General features: G+C 36.6%; 4 protein-coding genes across 4 annotated transcripts; all 4 read left to right on the top strand.

Moving 5' to 3' along the window:
- On the top strand, nt 1,680-6,644 carry LOC104729552 (beta-galactosidase 3). Its single transcript, XM_010448505.2, has 18 exons — nt 1,680-2,091; nt 2,231-2,326; nt 2,409-2,521; nt 2,640-2,706; nt 2,823-2,915; nt 3,033-3,176; nt 3,301-3,389; nt 3,489-3,594; nt 3,710-3,797; nt 3,891-4,009; nt 4,114-4,278; nt 4,369-4,547; nt 4,636-4,745; nt 4,826-4,935; nt 5,032-5,142; nt 5,234-5,347; nt 5,438-5,977; nt 6,064-6,644. Exons 1-18 carry the CDS (start codon nt 1,906-1,908, stop codon nt 6,202-6,204), a joined length of 2,571 nt encoding a protein of 856 aa, XP_010446807.1. The 5' UTR covers nt 1,680-1,905; the 3' UTR covers nt 6,205-6,644.
- On the top strand, nt 7,177-9,160 carry LOC104729551 (purple acid phosphatase 25-like). Its single transcript, XM_010448504.1, has 7 exons — nt 7,177-7,335; nt 7,446-7,661; nt 7,776-7,887; nt 7,975-8,201; nt 8,294-8,432; nt 8,525-8,867; nt 8,959-9,160. Exons 1-7 carry the CDS (start codon nt 7,177-7,179, stop codon nt 9,158-9,160), a joined length of 1,398 nt encoding a protein of 465 aa, XP_010446806.1.
- On the top strand, nt 9,580-13,492 carry LOC104729554 (protein MICRORCHIDIA 1-like). The gene is made up of 18 exons (XM_010448507.1): nt 9,580-9,956; nt 10,034-10,108; nt 10,198-10,232; nt 10,327-10,405; nt 10,487-10,576; nt 10,671-10,746; nt 10,838-10,916; nt 11,035-11,163; nt 11,253-11,351; nt 11,443-11,547; nt 11,637-11,783; nt 11,928-12,020; nt 12,162-12,201; nt 12,298-12,409; nt 12,523-12,805; nt 12,878-12,948; nt 13,042-13,084; nt 13,172-13,492. Exons 1-18 carry the CDS (start codon nt 9,719-9,721, stop codon nt 13,274-13,276), a joined length of 1,899 nt encoding a protein of 632 aa, XP_010446809.1. The 5' UTR covers nt 9,580-9,718; the 3' UTR covers nt 13,277-13,492.
- Nucleotides 13,496-17,625, top strand: LOC104729553 (protein MICRORCHIDIA 2-like). Its single transcript, XM_010448506.2, has 18 exons — nt 13,496-13,856; nt 13,956-14,030; nt 14,158-14,192; nt 14,327-14,405; nt 14,506-14,595; nt 14,707-14,782; nt 14,863-14,941; nt 15,057-15,185; nt 15,353-15,451; nt 15,540-15,644; nt 15,729-15,875; nt 16,009-16,101; nt 16,241-16,292; nt 16,391-16,502; nt 16,631-16,994; nt 17,068-17,138; nt 17,242-17,284; nt 17,374-17,625. Exons 1-18 carry the CDS (start codon nt 13,610-13,612, stop codon nt 17,470-17,472), a joined length of 1,995 nt encoding a protein of 664 aa, XP_010446808.1. The 5' UTR covers nt 13,496-13,609; the 3' UTR covers nt 17,473-17,625.

The raw sequence follows: 19,288 nt of genomic DNA on the forward strand, positions 1-19,288 counted from the left end.
ATATTTTCTTAATTTCGAGGGAAAGTTTATATATTGGTATGTCGTTTGAACATGATTAAATTTGAATAAATTACACTACAAATCTACTATAACTATCACTACAATATGTTAAAACCCTTTTGAATGCATTACAAAAATATATCCAAAGTATGTCTATATGATATTCTCAAAAATCATATATATGAAACAAATAGAAGAAACATATTGGTTGTTGAACAAACGAATTAGAGAAAACACGATGTTTCAACAACAAAATTGGAAGTTTCCGACAATTAGAAAAGCTGATTGATATCATCGAATCCGCATCTGATTGCAAAATCTGACCAGAACTCGAAAACTAAAATAATAAATTTTGGGAATATAATTAAAAAAAACAAGAAGATAGCTTAAGTGAAAGTTGAATGTCGGACCGTACGTACCGGGAGAGTTGTTCTAAAGAACACACTTCTCTTTTTCTTTTTTCTTCCTGCGACAATTCCAACTGTTCACAGTTAAATTCGTAAGTTCCATAAAGACCCCTAGTCAAAATGTGAAGTCACGAGTCAAACCCATCAACGCAGACTACTGTCGGTGTCGGTGGGTGAATACTAGCGTATCATTATTTAGGGTAAAACTGGAATTTTCAACTCTCTGAACAAAATAGTGCATTCACATGTAGTATATTGTAAGGATTAATTTATCTTTTCTTTTTCTTTTGTTACTGTCTTCCGGCTAATCCCTTGATTAAGGAAGCATACTCTTAATTAAATCTCTAGTTGGGCTGATGAATTTGAACTTTCATCAGATCCAAGAACCTAACCAGTCTTCAAAGAAACTTACAAAACATATTGTAAAAATATACAGCACACAAGCAAATCTAGAAGGTTCATAACGCACCAAACGCTGCTTAATTAACCAGTTGGAGATCTTCGGTGGGGGGTTTTAATTATGTTTTTTTATAGTTTCGTTGTAAACTTATTATGGTTGTTCATTTATACATTTTTTTTTTCTTCCATCATAAATATTTTGATAGAAGTAGTCTCATATTAGCTAGGCCAAAGAAAACAACAAAAATAAAAGTTTGGAATAATGCGAATTTGGTGAATAGAATAGTATGGTAAAAAAGCCTGTGTACATATCAAAATGACAGGTATACTGTGATTTGGAGATTGGAAGTGGAAGACACATGTACGATGTGAATCCATTTCCGACGACTATCCCAAAAGACTCCTCCACTTCACTAATAATAAATCAATGTACTTTCACACGTACTCTGTCTTTAATTTTCTTCATATCACACTTAACTTTAAATAACCAAATCAAAATTTCAACATCTCTACTACTAATTGAATCTTCTTATATATCAAACCCAAAACAATAACATACCATCTTTACATTAAGGTAGTGAGTAATGACGCACTAGATATAATAAAATCAATCAAGAAAAAAAGAAGAAACTGAAGAAAAATATAGCGTGATTAGCTGCTTTTCAACTCAATCAACGTGCTTCTCTTTTGCCTTTTTCTCCTCCTAAAAATATCATTAATCAACTCACTTTTTTTTCTTCTTTTCTTTATATCTTCCCGTTATTTTTGTTTTTATTAATTTATTTCCGTTATAACATCGTAATATGATACTAATACTAAAACAGAAAAAAATAAATAAAATAAATGTGTAAAAATTGGTGGGAAAGCGTCGGTAGCTCACGGCCACGCAGTGATGATGCGAGTAGACACTTGTGAAGTGCAATAAAAACCCCTTCTTCTTCCTCTCTTTCTCCTTCGTCTTCTTCTTCCTCCTCTCTCTCTCCTTATTAAAAACCCTTTCTTTTTTTCACACAGAGAGCGACAACACATATCCAGAAGAAGAAGCTTCCTTGTTGAACTCCTCCTTTTTCTTCTTGTTGTTGTCTGTGAAGAAGGGTAAATGTGGGGAATGGGGAGTGGAGATTCAGCTTCTCGAATGATTCTATGGCTATGCTTAGGGTTTTTGATTCTAGGCGTTGGATTTGTGCAATGCGGAGTTACTTATGACCGTAAAGCACTTTTAATTAATGGGCAGAGACGAATCCTCTTCTCTGGCTCCATACATTACCCTCGCAGCACTCCTGATGTAAGTTTCAACTTAAAGCCCTTTACTTTGAGGGTTTATCACAAAAAAAAACCCTAACTTTGTTTCTTTCTTTGTTCTGTTTTTTTTATCAATTAGTTTTTTCAATTGTTAACAGTTTTATTCTGGTGTTGTTTTATAGATGTGGGAAGGTTTGATTCAGAAGGCGAAAGATGGAGGTGTTGATGTGATTGAGACTTACGTTTTCTGGAACCTCCATGAGCCTTCTCCTGGAAAAGTACAAACTTTTTTCTTACTTTTCTTCATTCAATTATGTTACTCTTTTCTTTGAATATTGATGGTTCCTTTCTTCTTCTCAGTACGATTTTGAAGGGAGGAATGATTTGGTGAGATTTGTGAAGACGATACACAAAGCTGGTTTATATGCTCATCTTCGAATCGGACCTTATGTTTGCGCCGAGTGGAATTTTGGGTAAAATTACTATAAAGTTCCTTTCTTGCCTCTAGATTTGGTTACATATGTGTGTGTATGTTTACAGTTACTGTTTCTGTTCACTAAAGTTTTTGTTTTTTACTTGGCAAATGACCAGAGGATTCCCTGTTTGGCTCAAGTATGTTCCAGGAATCAGTTTCAGAACTGATAATGAGCCTTTCAAGGTTTGTTTTGAGTTTCCATTATCCAATTTTTACCATCTCAAAGCATTTACTTGATTAGAAGCTCTGTAGATAAGACTTATTTTTAGATATTAATGTTGTTGAGATAATGTTTGCAGAGAGCTATGCAAGGATTTACAGAGAGAATTGTTGAGCTGATGAAGAGTGAGAACTTGTTTGAGTCTCAGGGTGGTCCCATTATCCTTTCTCAGGTAAAAACTTTTAACTGAACAGGCTAATACTCTGATTAGTGATCATGCTGAGTTATGTTTATTAGTGATCTATGTAAGTTAATATTAATAGAAAGGCGTCTTTTTATTTTACTGTAGATTGAAAACGAGTATGGAAGACAAGGACAGTTATTGGGCGCTGAAGGTCACAACTACATGACTTGGGCTGCTAAAATGGCTATAGCAACTGAGACTGGTGTCCCGTGGGTTATGTGCAAAGAAGACGATGCCCCTGACCCTGTGGTGAGTTTCTTGATTGCATAAGCTTTCTAATAAGTTAGTAAGTGTTAGTTAGTTAATTGGTCTGGAGCTGGTGAATTTCTTTGACTTTGAACAATGGACTCAAACTTATTGGTTTTGGTAACAGATAAACACATGCAACGGTTTCTACTGTGATTCATTTGCTCCGAACAAGCCATACAAGCCTTTGATATGGACGGAGGCATGGAGTGGCTGGTACAGATTCTCATTTGATTTCACTTTATATGTGTACATGGTTTTATCATCTGCCAATATGTAACTTTTTAACCCTGTAAACTGGAAATGCATTATCAGGTTCACTGAGTTCGGTGGGCCAATGCACCGTAGACCAGTTCAGGATCTGGCGTTTGCCGTTGCACGTTTCATACAAAAAGGAGGATCCTTTGTTAACTACTACATGGTATGTATACTTAAGCAACTTGGTTTATCATCTAGCACCTAACACTATAAGATTTGGTTATCATCAACATCGAGCATCTTAAAATGGAAGATTCATTGTCATTTCTTGGGAACAGTATCATGGAGGAACTAACTTCGGAAGAACAGCCGGAGGTCCCTTTGTCACCACCAGCTATGATTATGATGCTCCGATTGATGAATATGGTAAGGGCAGGAAACAAACAAAAGTGCCTACACATTAATGGAATATAAGGCCTTCCTTATGTACTAATTGAGTGGTTGTTTAATGCTAAATAGGTTTAATCAGACAACCTAAATATGGTCATCTAAAGGAGCTCCACAGAGCTATCAAGATGTGTGAAAAAGCTCTGGTTTCAGCTGATCCTGTTGAAACATCATTAGGAAACAAGCAACAGGTAATAAATGCATTTATCATGATAGGTTCGTTTTGGTTAAGTTGTAGAAATGTTCTGTAGCTTTTACTAAAGTATGTCCCTCTTTTCTTACTTTATTTTCACAGGCTCATGTATACTCTTCAGAATCAGGAGATTGTTCAGCTTTCCTTGCAAACTATGATACAGAGTCCGCAGCAAGAGTATTGTTCAACAACGTTCATTATAACTTACCTCCTTGGTCAATCAGTATTCTTCCTGACTGTAGAAATGCAGTCTTCAATACTGCAAAGGTAAGTGTATATGATTGTTCTGAGACTGGGGATTGTGGTTCCTGTTTATGATTTTTCTGAAACTTGTGCATTTCTCTTCTTTGATTGCAGGTTGGAGTTCAAACATCACAGATGGAAATGTTGCCGACAAACACAAAGAATTTCCAGTGGCAGAGTTATTTGGAAGATCTGTCTTCTCTAGATGACAGCTCTACATTCACTACTCATGGACTCTTGGAACAGATAAATGTCACACGGGACACAAGCGATTATCTTTGGTACATGACCAGGTAAAGAAAACCACATGCTATCTCATTAGACGTAACTTTCCATAGCTTCAATGTGATTCTCTAATAAACATCTTGAATTTGTATGCAGTGTTGATATCAAAGAAACTGAATCATTCTTGCATGGAGGAGAGCTACCAACTCTCATTATTCAATCTACAGGCCACGCCGTGCATATATTTGTCAATGGACAGCTTTCGGGTATGGTTCTTCCAATAGTTTGGCCCATTAACTTCCCATAGAGAGTTTCTGATATGCAAACTTATATATATGAATTGCAGGTTCTGCCTTCGGAACAAGGCAAAACAGGAGATTCACTTATCAGGGAAAGATCAATCTGCATTCTGGAACTAACAAAATTGCTTTGCTGAGTGTTGCTGTTGGATTACCAGTTAATATTCTTTTTTTCTCGCCAGCTTTCTAAGTTGTTTTTCATTTTTCTCTTTTCCTGATGCTTTTGTTATTATTGTTTTTTCCGTTTATGAAGAATGTGGGTGGACACTTTGAGTCATGGAACACTGGAATCTTGGGTCCAGTGGCATTGCACGGGTTGAGTCAAGGGAAAAGGGATTTGTCATGGCAAAAATGGACATACCAGGTAACTTATCTTATCCGTCTTGTTTCCATAAAAATTCTATCTCTTGGTTTCCATTTTTACAACGTTGAGTTGTTTAACTTGTTATTATCAGGTGGGGCTGAAAGGTGAAGCTATGAATCTTGCATTTCCAACCAACACTCCCTCTTTTGGGTGGATGGATGCGTCCTTAACTGTACAGAAGCCTCAACCTTTGACATGGCACAAGGTTAGATTGAATGAATCGCAACTTGACACGCTGTTATCGGAAATTGGAATCTGACTGAACTAACGGAATTGTTGTTGTTTTGTATCACAGACTTATTTTGATGCACCTGAAGGAAACGAGCCGCTTGCTTTGGACATGGAAGGAATGGGAAAAGGTCAGATTTGGGTGAACGGTGAGAGCATTGGGAGATACTGGACAGCATTTGCGACTGGTGACTGTGGTCATTGTAGCTACACCGGAACATATAAACCAAACAAATGCCAAACCGGCTGTGGTCAACCTACACAAAGATGGTACCATGTTCCGAGATCATGGTTAAAGCCGAGCCAAAATCTGTTGGTTATATTCGAGGAGCTTGGTGGAAACCCATCAACCATCTCTTTGGTCAAAAGATCAGTATCCGGAGTTTGTGCTGAAGTTTCTGAATATCACCCTAATATCAAGAACTGGCAAATCGAAAGCTATGGAAAAGGACAGACATTTCATAGACCTAAGGTTCATTTGAAATGTAGTCCAGGTCAAGCTATTGCATCTATTAAATTTGCAAGCTTTGGGACTCCTTTAGGAACCTGCGGGAGTTACCAACAAGGAGAGTGTCATGCCACTACCTCATACGCTATCTTAGAGAGGGTAAAAGACTGAACTTTTTACATAGATAACATTGCAATCAGACTTTTTTATTTTATATAACCAAGGTGTGTTTTGTTATAATGCAGAAGTGTGTAGGGAAAGCGAGATGCGCAGTGACGATCTCCAACAGCAATTTCGGGAAGGACCCTTGTCCGAATGTGCTGAAACGGTTGACGGTTGAAGCAGTTTGTGCCCCAGAGACATCTGTAACCACTTGGAGACCTTAAAGACAACCATTGAGCGAGCCATTTGACTACAAAATGTATAACCAAACAATACAGAGAGAGAGGAAGAAGAAAACAAATGTAAGCTGTGTTAAAATGTGTGCGTGTGTGTGTGTGTTTAAACAATTCCGGGTTTAGAGTAGGTTGAGTTAGGTAAGAGAGAAGAGAGTCTGTAGAGTTCTGATGGGTCTCGGGCAATTCCGGGTCTTGTCAAAAAACATTCTGGCCACCGGTCACCACCGACCATTTTAACCGGTTATGGAGACCGGGACCATTAGGTCTGAATGAAGTCAGGTTTAAGGTTTGGTTTGATTTGTCTTTGTAATCAACAAAAGAAGGTTCAGGTTTAGGAGAAAGGAGATCCTATTGTGAACCTTTTTTTCTTTCAAACGTCTTTGTCGTTTCACTTTCCTAATTTAGTTCAAGTTTTCTTTAGCATAAAAAATTGTGGAATTTTTATTTTAATACTATTAAGCAAATATGATTTATGCAATTACAGAATTTTTACAGAATGTTGTCAAAAAAAGAATTTTTACAGAAATTTTGTTTTATATTATAAATTACAGAATTTTTTACACAATTACAGAATTTTTTTTTATAATATAAATAAAATATGATATACGCAATATGATTTGATATTTATCCAATAATGTTTTGGAGATTCTAATATCATATTTGATTATTGGTATTTGAATCTACTAATATCCAATAATGTTATGGAGATTCTAATATCATATCTAAGCAATGTTTATAAAAAATCACTTCAATCTTTTCCTATTAGAATTAGAATTTGAATCTTTTCCTATCTATTATTACTCCCAAAAGAAACAATATTCTTTAAAATTCAACTTTATCTCTTCTTTTGAAAAAAAGAAAAAAAACCTTGATTAAGTTGTATATATACGAATACGATACCATACATCCTTAATGAGAAACAAACAAACTCAAGCAAGACTCTTGCAGCAGCGATCAAGTATGAGGATGAACATAGTTATACTTGCTTTTGTGTTCCTAAACATTACCACCGTGATCCACGGTGGTATAACGAGCAAATTTGTTCGACAAGCTCAACCATCAAACGAGATGCCTCTCTCAACTTTTCCATCTCCGGCTGGTCACAATGCGCCTGAACAGGTTTATATTTCTTAGTTGTGTCTAACAGTTTGAAATTACGTTTCTTTTGAACCATGTACGTCGTCATCATCTATGTTTATTGTATTGACAATTCGAACCCTTGGCTCTAGGTCCATATCGTTCAAGGAGATTACAATGGACGTGGCATCATCATCTCGTGGGTAACACCGTTAAATCTAGCTAATTCTAACGTCGTTACTTACTGGAAGACCGTTGATGGCGACGTGAAGCCAGAAAAGAAGAGAACTCATGCCTCCACATCGTCTTACCGATTCTATGACTATACTTCTGGCTTTCTTCATCACGCCACCATTAAAGGACTCGAGGTTTGTGCTAATTTAATTTGTATAACTTAGCTTGTCAACCAAATAACAACATTACTTTTTTTTTGTTCTGTTTTAAAGACTTTGATAAAATCTCTTTCTTGTATTACACGGCAGTACGATACCAAGTACATCTATGAAGTTGGTAGTAATGAAACCGTTAGACAATTCAACTTTACTACTCCTCCAAAGGTTGGACCAGACGTTCCATACACATTCGGCATTATTGGTACTTATTTTTCTTTTACAAAAGCTAGATTTCATTACTACTTCCAAATCGATGTATCTAATATATACATTGTGTGTGTCCGTACAGGTGATCTTGGACAAACTTATGCTTCTAAAAAGACATTGTATCATTACATGTCAAACCCTAAAGGACAAGCCGTTCTTTTTCCTGGAGATTTATCTTACGCAGACAACCACCCGAACCATGACCAACGAAAGTGGGATTCTTGGGGAAGATTTGTAGAGCCTTGTGCTGCTTACCAACCCTTCATCTATGCTGCCGGCAACCACGAAGTTGATTTTGTCCCAAACATAGTGAGTTTATATCATAATTCTCTCAAATATAGCTTTTTTTTTTTTTTTAATAACTAGTTTCAGTTTTAAGAACTTTTTTGAATCTAAATTAGGGAGAGCCTCATGCCTTCAAGCCCTTTATTCACCGTTACCATAACTCCTACAAAGCTTCGAAGAGTATTTCTCCTCTTTGGTTCTCTATTAGACGTGCCTCTGCTCACATCATCGTCTTCTCTTCTTACTCTGCCTACGGTAATTAACACGCAACATCATTAGGATTTTTGAATGTTATTATTATTATTATTATTATTTTTTGTATAACATATTGTTATTCGTATCTTTAGGAAAATACACACCTCAATACGTGTGGCTCGAGCAAGAGTTGAAGAAGGTGAACAGAGAAGAGACTCCGTGGTTGATTGTCATGGTTCACGCGCCGTGGTATAACAGCAACAACTACCATTACATGGAAGGTGAAAGCATGAGAGTAATGTTTGAGCCGTGGTTTGTTAACAACAAAGTTGATTTGGTTATATCCGGTCACGTCCATTCTTATGAGAGATCCCACCGTATCTCCAATATCAAATATAACATCACCAATGCCTTGAGCTCTCCTGTGAAAGATCCTTCTGCCCCGATTTACATCACTATAGGAGATGGAGGAAACATTGAAGGAATTGCAAATAGGTAACAACCCATATTATTATGTTTAATATTTTTGTTGTTTTATGGTGATATGAAACTAAGACTTGTTTTGATTTTTTTTTTTTTTTTGTAGTTTTACTGATCCGCCACCAAGTTATTCAGCGTATAGAGAAGCTAGTTTTGGTCATGCGGTTTTGGATATTTTGAATAGAACTCATGCGTTATACACATGGCATAGAAATCAAGATAATGAACCTGTGGCCGCTGACTCAATTATGTTACATAACAGACATTTTTTCCCGGTGGAAGAATTGACATCCGACAATAGGGTCTGAAGTTGGTTTTGTTTAGAGTTTTTTTTTTCTTTCTATTTAGATTGATTATTTGGTTTGTTTTTTTTTTTTTTTTGGATTTTTGGTGTTTTTTATATAAACTTGTATTAAATTTTAATTAGAGTTTGTGTTGGATTTTTACTCCAAAAATGCCTCGGATCAGTTTCAACAATGAGTTATAGATATAGACTTCGCATTGGTCGTGATCAAAGAAAATGCTATATGGGACGACATTTATTTTAGAAAATAATATTTAAAATTACATAATTATAATATTGGGTTATATAGGCTTATAGCATATTTGGGCTTTGTGGCCCAATTAGGTCTAGTGATCTGGCACCGTAAGACCAAGGCAATAATGATATCGAGGGTTATATATAAGGACACGCCTTGCTGTTTTCTTATCAGTTAAACTGTTTTCTTATTAGTTAAACTGCCGCAAAAAGCAAAGTTAAACAAAGCAAAAGCCCTAGTGATCTTGCAAACAACGCGTTGTCTCAATTAGAAAATAGGAAAACAACACGCTGTTTCGTTCGAGTTCGTTTCTTCTCGCCGTCGGTGATGGCGAAAAACGCAGTCGCCGAGATCGTAAATCTCGACAGTGACAGCGACGAGGATAACGGAGGAGAAGGAGGAGGTAGAGGAATGGTTCAGAGCTTGGCATCACTAATTGAGAATCAGCAAGTTCCGATTGGTGATGCTGCGACGGCGGCTCCTCGAGAAACCCTAGAATGCCGGAGTTTCTGGAAAGCCGGCGAAAACTATGTGATCCCTACCGGTGTTACTCCAACTGCTTCAGGTTAGTTCTCTAACACTCTTATCAATCAAAGCTTCCACAATTATGGTTTTTCTTGATCAGATGAAAAAATTTGATAGGTATGTTGGAGCATGCAAGAGTTCATCCAAAGTTTCTTCATTCGAATGCTACTTCACATAAGTGGGCTTTTGGAGGTAAATCTTATGAATTGACTCTGTTGCAGCTATCAATTAGATTAGAATGAACAGTTTTGTGATGATCTTTTCTTTATAATGTATTGCAGCAATAGCAGAGCTACTTGACAATGCGGTTGACGAGGTATGCTTAATCTTAGATTCTTCCTTTTGTTTTTTTGATCATTGCCAATGAATTCGTATATTGTTTGGTTTATGTTTGTTTGCTTTTTCTTCAGACACAAAACGGTGCCACCTTTGTCAAGATTGATAAGATCAATATTGTTAAAGATAATACTCCAGCTTTAGTTTTCCAAGGTACACTATGTATGATTTTGTGATGCTTTTGAGGTAACCGTGGATTTGGATGTTGTTAATGACATGATCCTTCTTTTGAAGATGATGGTGGTGGGATGGATCCTAATGGGATAAGAAAATGCATGAGTTTAGGCTACTCTTCAAAGAAGTCTAATACGACGATTGGACAGTGTAATTGTTTTATTTTTGGTGATGGGACATTGATCTTGTTTTTGGTTAGGTGCAAGAGTCAGGTATCTAACTGTAGTTTCACTTTTGTGTGTAGATGGAAATGGTTTCAAGACAAGTACCATGAGACTTGGAGCTGATGCTATTGTTTTTAGTCGCTCTACTCGTGGAGGGTATTGATATTATCTGGTTCATATACACTATGGATTTGGCGTATACTATTGTTTTTAACTTAACTATCTTTTTTTATCTTCTTCGTTTCAGCAAATCTACTCAGAGCATCGGTCTTTTGTCTTACACATTCCTTAGGAGAACTGGTCAGGATGATGTGATTGTTCCTATGGTAATATTCTCAGCATATCTAGTCTTTTGTTTCCATGCCTGAAATGAATATACACTTACACTGTTTAGTCTGCTACTTTTATGTGATCTCAATTGATGTTATCATATCTGCAACGCAGATTGATTTCGATATATCCAATGGTCAGCCCCAACCAGTTGTTTATGGATCCCCCGGAGATTGGTCCACCAACCTTAACATTCTTCTCAAATGGTCCCCGTTTTCAACTGTGGACGAACTTTTGCAGCAGGTTCTTTCCTTCTAAAGACTCTGGTTTCATTGTTTAACTATAATTTGGATTGTTTATTAATTCATATATTTCCATTGTCCAACTACCAGTTCGAGGATATTGGAACTCATGGTACAAAAGTAATTGTATACAACTTGTGGCTTAATGATGAAGGAATCTATGAGCTGAGTTTTGATGACGATGATGAGGTAATTAATACTTCTTTACAGGGTTAGGTCTTTTGCAGAAGTTGGGTTTTAAAAGTATTGATATTATTTATTTTCTTTAATGATATCATAGGACATACAGCTCCGAGATGAAAATGCACAGGACGGGAAACGGTTGCACGCTAAAACAATAGAACTAAGATCTCATATTTCATACCGGTATCGACATTCTCTAAGGGTAATTCTCCTGAAACATCTTCTTTCTATTTTTTTTATTTTTACTGTTGCAAGGTTGTTGAAAGGCTGACTTGGTTTCTTTATTCTTAGGCTTACATTTCCATGTTATATCTCAAAAAGTTCAAAAACTTCAAAATTGTTCTTCGGGGAATCCCTGTGCAGCAATTCAACATTGCTGATGAATTCAGATATCCTGAGACTGTAATGTACAAACCCCAAGCAGCTGCAACAGAATATGTAAGATTTACTCTTTTTTTTCTTTCTTTTTACTCGCTGGTTTTTATATACATGGAGCTCCTGTTGTATTTTCATTTGCAAACATAAATCTATATTATAATTTTTAGACTGTGAAACCTAAACCACTAAGCTTTCCTATTGCAGGCTGCCTCTGAAATTAAAATTGGATTCATCAAGGAGGCGCCGAAGCTTCCAATTAATGGTTTTAATGTCTATCACAAAAACCGTCTCATCCGGGTACGTTTTGATTTTTGCAGTTATTTCCATGTACTTAATCTCGAGAAGTAGCTGTAGTAAGTTTGTTAGCATATTTTCACTTACGTTTCCGGCTTGATTAATTTGAGATCTCTCTTTGCACCGTTACAACCTTTCTGGAAGGTCCTTCTTGAAGGGTCAACAAGAGGCAATGGTGTTGTGGGTATAGTGGTTCATTCTCCATATATTTTCTTTGAATATGTTTTGTTTGGGGTAAAACCAAAGAGAGAGACTCATCAACCAAAATTTGTTTCCACAGGAGTTCTAGAAGCAAACTTCATAGAACCAGCCCACGATAAGCAAGATTTTGAGAGGTCTTCTCTGTTTCTGCGGCTGGAGGCGAGATTAAAAAAGATTATCTCTGATTACTGGTCTCTTCTTCCTCTCCAAAATCTTTTCCCAGTCATCACTTAATATGATTTTGGTTCCAAATTGCAATACCTTTGTTTGACTTTTCTACTGTTTGTTATGGTGTAAAAAACAGGCAAACCCACTGCCACGTTTTCGGATACCAAACTGCTCAAATCCCTGCAGATAAGTCGAAAAGGGTAGTGATACCTGATCAACTGCCTACTGTCAACACATCAAATCCTTCGCCTTTGCCTTCTGGTAAATTTAGTCAAGGTGGTCCGATAATACGTGAAATCAGTGTTAGTAACGCCACATCAACCCGTACAGTTGCTGTTCCAGCGCCACATTTGAGAAATTCCACAGGTTTAAGAAGTAACTTTCAACCCGTGCAGCTCAACCCTCAACCTGCAGCTACGGTGAGTGAATTTTAAGTTTATGATTCAATTGGATTCACAAGTTTGTTTCTAAAGTGAAAATAATCTTGGCAGAATACTGGAAATAACCTCGTTGGCAAGTCAGCGGGTGAGATAAGGGAAGAGAACTTACAACTCTTCATGAGGTATATATATTCATATACACTACTTAACAAGAGAAAAACAGTAATATTATGTCATTATGGGTATCTCAGATCATATATTATTCTTCAAAACAGGTGCGAGGAATATAAAAAGAAAGAGAATGAAATAGAACAGACGGTAAGTTTGATTCTGCAGTACAAAAACATTAGTAATTTTGTATATTACATGGACTCTAACAGCTGTATTATTTGCTTGCTGAAACAGGTAAAGAGCTTAGAAAAGGAACTGGAAGAAACTAAAAGTATATGTGCACAACTTGCTTTGCTTGTGGATGCTAAGAAGAAGGAGATGCTGCAGCAACAAATTTAGTAAAAACGTTACAGAGAGTTTAGTAGTTAAGTGGTAATCAATCCTTCAGATTAGTTTTAGGATATGGGCTTGTAACATTATTAGCCTTGTAACATTATTAGCCTTGTAACATTAGCATGTAACATAATTGGGCTTTGTGGCCCAATCAGACTCTTTCTTACCAAAAAAAGCAAAGCAACGACGGTGATGACTGATAAAAGACGTTTGCTTTTTCTTCTTCTCGAAGCTTAAAAACACGTTTCAGTAGTTTAATCGGAAAAGGCAACGCGCGTTGTTGTTTCTCACTGAATTCGAAATTCGTTTTGCCGATTCCATTTTCATAGTCGTCGGTGAATGATGCTACGGAAGTCGAAAAGTGCAGTCGCTGATGTTATTCAGCTCGACAGTGACAGTGACAGTGACGACGGAGTAGGAGGAAGAGGGGCTTCTCGAAGTATGGCGTCGCTAATGGAGAATCGGAAAGCTCCAAGTACGATTGCTCATGCCACGGTGGCTCCTCGTGAAACCCTAGAGTGCCGGAGCTTCTGGAAAGCTGGAGAAAACTTTGTGATACCTACCGGTGTTACTCCGACTGCTCCAGGTCATCTCTCTCTCTCACTCTCTCTCTCTCGCTTCCTCACACACAGACACGCATGCGTCACGATTATGATTTGTTGTGGTGTTTGATGTGATTTTACAGGTATGCTTGAGCATGCTCGAGTTCATCCAAAGTTTCTTCACTCGAATGCTACTTCACACAAATGGGCTTTTGGAGGTAAAACTATGAAATTGACTCTGTTGCAGCTATTAATTCAGATAGATTTGTGATTTCGTTACTCTTTGAAGGTGTAGAATGAACAATTTTGTGATTATCATCTTTGTCGATTTGTAATGTATTGCAGCTATCGCTGAGCTACTTGACAATGCTGTTGACGAGGTATGTATGTGTGAGGAGTGAAATGCTTTCTTAAGTTTATTTTTGATGATTCTTTCCATTTTTGCTCATTGCGAGTGAGTTTTTTTCTTAAGCATTCTACCGTGTTTGGTTATATCTAATTGCTTATTCCTCAGATACAAAATGGTGCTACGTTTGTTAAGATCGATAAGATTGATATTGCAAAAGATAATTCCCCAGCTTTAGTTTTCCAAGGTACATTGCCTTTGTATGATTTTTTTTATAGCTTTTTGAGTAACCGTGGCTTTGGATGTTGCCAATGACATGATCTTTCTTTTGTTTTTTTAACTTGAAGATGATGGCGCTGGGATGGATCCCGATGGGCTCAGAAAATGCATGAGCTTAGGCTACTCGTCAAAGAAGTCTAATACGACGATTGGACAGTGTAATTGTTTTACTTAGTTAATAAGATGTTGAGCTTGTTTCTAGTTGGGTGGTATTAGTGTCTTGGTCTTCAACTGGGGTCTCTAACCAGAGTTTCACCTTTCGTGTTTAGATGGAAACGGTTTCAAGACAAGTACCATGAGACTTGGAGCTGATGCTATTGTTTTTAGTCGCTCAACTCGTGGAGGGTATTGATAAATCTGGTACATCGTATACTCTGAATTTGGTTTATGCTCGTCTTTTAACCTTTTTATCTATTCTGTTTTAGCAAATCTACTCAGAGCGTTGGTCTTCTGTCTTACACGTTCCTCAGAAAAACTGGTCAGGATGATGTCATTGTTCCTATGGTAAAATCTTCAGCATTTTAGACTTTTTTTCATGCCTGAAATAAATGATTCTTGGAAACTCTAGGATGTGCAACAATTATTTGTTCTCAAGTAATAGATCAGATGTGCAATGCAGATTGATACTGATATATCCAAGGAGCGACCAGAACCAATTATCTATGGATCTCCAGAAGATTGGGTTGCCAACCTTGAAATTCTACTCAAATGGTCTCCGTTTTCAACAGAGGCTGAACTTTGGCAGCAGGTTGTTACTTTCAAGAGTCAGCTTATGAATTTCTCATTGCATCACTGTTGTTCCTTGATTTGTGTCCTAATGTGCTTTTGTTCCCTTTAATTCAGTATGAAGATTATGAATCCTCTTGAATGCGCTATGTTTAATTAATTCGTTTATTTCCATCTTCCGCCTACCAGTTTGAGGATATTGGAACACATGGAACAAAAGTGATTATATACAACTTGTGGCTTAATGATGAAGGTATCTATGAGCTGAGTTTTGACGATGATGATGAGGTAATTCAAACATTCTGTAAATGATATACTATGAGATATCTTGCCAGAGGTGTCTTAGGTCTGGTCTTATGCTTTGATATTGGTATAGGACATCCGGCTCCGAGAAGAAGGTGTCCATGACGGAAAACGGTTGCACCATAAAGTATTAGAACAGAGATCTCATATTTCATACCACTTGCGTTACTCTCTGAGGGTAAATCTCCTTGATATCTTCTTCCTTTTCTATTAATTTTTGTCACAAGGATGTTTGATTCACTTTGTTTGTTCTTATCCTTAGGCTTACGCTTCAACGTTATATCTCAAAAAGTTCAACAATTTCAAAATTATACTTCGGCGAACCCCTGTAGAGCAGTTCAACATTGCTGATGAATTAAGAGTATCTGAGATTATAAAGTACAAGCCCCATACCGCTACAAATGATCAAGTAAAATAAAATGGACTTTTTCTAGTTTTGTTATGTGGAGCTTTGGCTAATTGTTTTGTTATGTTGCCGTTGCATCTAATGTTTGTGTTGGTTGTGAGAAAGAAAAAAACCTCACTAAGCGTTCATGTGACAGGCTCCCACTGAAATCAAAGTTGGATTTATAAAGGAGGCGCCTAAGCTTGCAGTTTGCGGTTTCAATGTCTATCACAAAAACCGTCTCATTCGGGTACGCCTTTCATATAGCATTACAAGAACGCAATGCTTAATAGAACATCAAAAGATTGGTTTGCTAGCATATTTGTTACTTAAGCGTTTTGCTTTGCATATGGCTTGATTAAGTTGAGATTTCTCTTGTACTATTACAGCCTTTCTGGATGGTCATTCCCATAGGGGAAAGAATCGGCAATGGTGTTGTGGGTATAATGATTCATTCTCCTTTGTGATTTTATTAACTATGTTTTGTTGGAGGTAAAGACCTGGGGGGAGAGACTCATAAACCAAAATCTGTTCCTCAGGAGTTCTTGAAGCAAATTTCATAGAACCAGCCCACGATAAGCAAGATTTTGAGAGGTCTTCTCTATTTCTGCGGCTGGAGGCGAGGTTGAAAAAGATTGTCCATAGTTACTGGTCTCTTCTTCCTCTCCAAAACCTAATTCAATCATTTTCTCAATATTTTGTCAAATATGATATTTTGATTCCGAATCGCAATATCTTTGGTTGACTAATATTCTACTGCTTGTTATGGAGAAAAACAGGTATGCTCACTGCCACATTTTCGGATACAAAACTTATAAAACGCTTGCAGATAAGTCGAAAAGGGTGGCAATACCTGATCAACCGCCTACTGCCAATGCATTCAATCCATTGCCTTTGCCTAATGATAAAATCAGTCAAGGTGGTCCGAGAACACGTGATCAACCGCCTACTGTTAATACATCCAATCCTCTGCCTTTGCCTTCTGATAGAATTAGTCAAGGTGGTCCAATTATACGTGAAATCAATCTTAGTAATGGGACATCAAGCCATACATTTGCCGTTGCAGCGCCGCATTTGAGAAAGTACACAGGTTTAAGAAGTAACTTCCAACCTGTGCAGCTCAACCCTCAACCTACAGCTACCGTAAGTAAATGCATTCAGTGATTTAAGTTTTGTTCACAAGTTTAATAAACTAAAGTGGAAACCATCTTCCTAGGACGTTGAAATCAACCTTGTTGGCAAGTCAGCGGACGAGATAAGCGAAGAGAACTTACAACTCTTCATGAGGTACAATACACGCAACATTAAGAAAAAAAAAATATATACTCATTTCAGTCTCATATCTCGCTTGGAATCCTAATCAATTTTGATGTGTGCTTTCTTGGAACAGTTGCGAGGAATATGCAAGGAAAGAAACTGAACTGGAGCATACGGTAAGTTTGATTCCGCGGTACAAAACGAATCAAACATCTGTTTATTACATATCGGTTCTAACATTGAAAATAAACGGATAATGAAACAGGTTAGTAACTTAGAAAAGGAACTGGAAGAAAATAAAAGGAAATGTGCACGGCTTGCATTACTCGTTGATGCCAGGAAGAGGGAGATGCAACAAGTTTAGTTTAAACTTTAAGACTCTTGGTATTTTGAATTGGCTAAAGTAACATGTGCATACCATATATTGGTATTGTATGTGTCTGTCAGGATAAAAGTTAGGATCTAACGCAAACCTCTGGAAATAGTTCTATATAAAGAATCATAAGTTCAGATTGTATGAGCCAGTTCTATTTCAAAGTTAACTAGACTTGATAAGGACTAAAAGAAGTGGTCCTGCTCTGTTACAAAAAAAGGTAGTATGAAATAAATTTTAGTTGTTATAGAGTGGGGACACATACAGAAGCCTAAGTGTTATCAGTATGTATATATTTCTTAATTTCATTAAAAACTCCATTAAGACGAAAACAGTCATTAAATGAGCAATGAGAGGAGGTAAAGACTAAAGGTGCAGTGGAATCTTCTGTAGTCAATTATTTGTAGTTTGTTAGGGGAAAATAATATGCATCCCAATTGGATAAAAAGGGATAATGAGTATGTGAGAGTGAAATAAATACAATTCACATCATTACAATAAGATATGGACCGACCGACCAATCACTAACAACGCATGGATGGACCATAGTCAAAAATTCAACATCTATTGCCCTATTTAGGTTACTGAGTGAACCAAAGTCTTTAATTTTAACTTTATTTCCATGCTCATAGAGGGTTTGATTGAACTTTCGGTTTGTGCTTACGTTTATATTTTAAAACACAGTTACATCAGTTTAGTAGTTTTCCGAAAAATAGTTTTCTATTTCATTTTTAACATAACTTAAACGCAAATGAAACAATCAAGTATGAGATTTGATAAGAAAAGTGTAATGCATTTAGAAAATAGAAATTATCTTAAGTATGTAAAGACGAGTGTATATATGTAAATCTTTTACGTATCCATCTAACATCAAACGGTAACAATCAATCGGGGAATTACTAAATAAATAAATAAACATAAAAGAAGGTATAATTTTTCAAAATGGAGATAGTGAATGGGATATTACTTTTAGACGTGGTGCATAAATATTATTCTTTTTATATATATAAATATATAATAACTATATGGTTGATGGAGATATCCAATAGATGATATAGATTAGACTTTTCGCTAAAAGACTCAAAAATATGCGATGTTATTATCAACCAAAAGCCACATTTAAAGGCTGAGAAAATGACAGCCATTACATTATATATAATATAGTTTCATTTTTCTCTCATTATTATTGTCTCGTTTCAAGTTGTTCTCATTTGCTCCAATATACTCCTTTCATGAAGCAACCATCCCATAATTTAAAGACCTTCTAGAGAAAACACTTACAAACAAATTAATTGCTTTGTCCCGGCATATCATCTTTTGTTTTCCACTGTTCACATAAATTGTATTACTTCTTTAAATGTATTTTAAGTTGACTATATAGTTCAGATTTTCGTGGCTTTCCTTTGGTTTGTTTCTAGTTTCGTAGTTTGATGATATATAGTTAAAGAGAAAGACAAATTTGAGCATGCAGCTTTCTAATTTTCAACTTTTTGGTTGATCTCATCAGCCACGGCCAACGACAATTAATCTCAGCTTTTATTTGGCTTCTTACATCAATTCACCCCACAAGCGACAATAATTGTTTATTAATGCAGTGTAACATAAACAAAAAAAAAAAAACAAAAACAAAAAAACAAAGAGAGAGATAGCGAGAGTCAACGCAAAAGAGAAGCAAACAACACACACAGGGCTCGAGAGGAGACCTCTCGACATGTTTAAGGGACAGACAGCGAACGACACAAAACGTCTTCTTCTCGGGCCTCTCCCACTTATCATTCCCATTCCCCTTCGTTTTCCCTTTTCTTTC

Source organism: Camelina sativa, chromosome 12 (genome assembly GCF_000633955.1).
Source record: "Camelina sativa cultivar DH55 chromosome 12, Cs, whole genome shotgun sequence".
Classification (NCBI taxonomy): Eukaryota; Viridiplantae; Streptophyta; class Magnoliopsida; order Brassicales; family Brassicaceae; genus Camelina; species Camelina sativa.

Excerpts from the sequence above, each read along its gene's own strand:
- LOC104729552 (XM_010448505.2), top strand. The coding sequence starts at position 1,906 with ATGTGGGGAATGGGGAGTGGAGATTCAGCTTCTCGAATGATTCTATGG. Across the intron at positions 4,936-5,031 it reads GTGTTGCTGTTGGATTACCA|AATGTGGGTGGACACTTTGA; the intron begins GTTAATATTCTT and ends CCGTTTATGAAG. Across the intron at positions 5,348-5,437 it reads AACCTTTGACATGGCACAAG|ACTTATTTTGATGCACCTGA; the intron begins GTTAGATTGAAT and ends TTTGTATCACAG.
- LOC104729551 (XM_010448504.1), top strand. The coding sequence starts at position 7,177 with ATGAGGATGAACATAGTTATACTTGCTTTTGTGTTCCTAAACATTACC. Across the intron at positions 7,662-7,775 it reads CCACCATTAAAGGACTCGAG|TACGATACCAAGTACATCTA; the intron begins GTTTGTGCTAAT and ends ATTACACGGCAG. Across the intron at positions 7,888-7,974 it reads ATACACATTCGGCATTATTG|GTGATCTTGGACAAACTTAT; the intron begins GTACTTATTTTT and ends GTGTCCGTACAG.
- LOC104729553 (XM_010448506.2), top strand. The coding sequence starts at position 13,610 with ATGATGCTACGGAAGTCGAAAAGTGCAGTCGCTGATGTTATTCAGCTC. Across the intron at positions 15,452-15,539 it reads GTTTTGACGATGATGATGAG|GACATCCGGCTCCGAGAAGA; the intron begins GTAATTCAAACA and ends ATATTGGTATAG. Across the intron at positions 16,293-16,390 it reads AATCGGCAATGGTGTTGTGG|GAGTTCTTGAAGCAAATTTC; the intron begins GTATAATGATTC and ends TCTGTTCCTCAG.
- LOC104729554 (XM_010448507.1), top strand. The coding sequence starts at position 9,719 with ATGGCGAAAAACGCAGTCGCCGAGATCGTAAATCTCGACAGTGACAGC. Across the intron at positions 10,233-10,326 it reads TTGACAATGCGGTTGACGAG|ACACAAAACGGTGCCACCTT; the intron begins GTATGCTTAATC and ends CTTTTTCTTCAG. Across the intron at positions 11,352-11,442 it reads GTTTTGATGACGATGATGAG|GACATACAGCTCCGAGATGA; the intron begins GTAATTAATACT and ends ATGATATCATAG.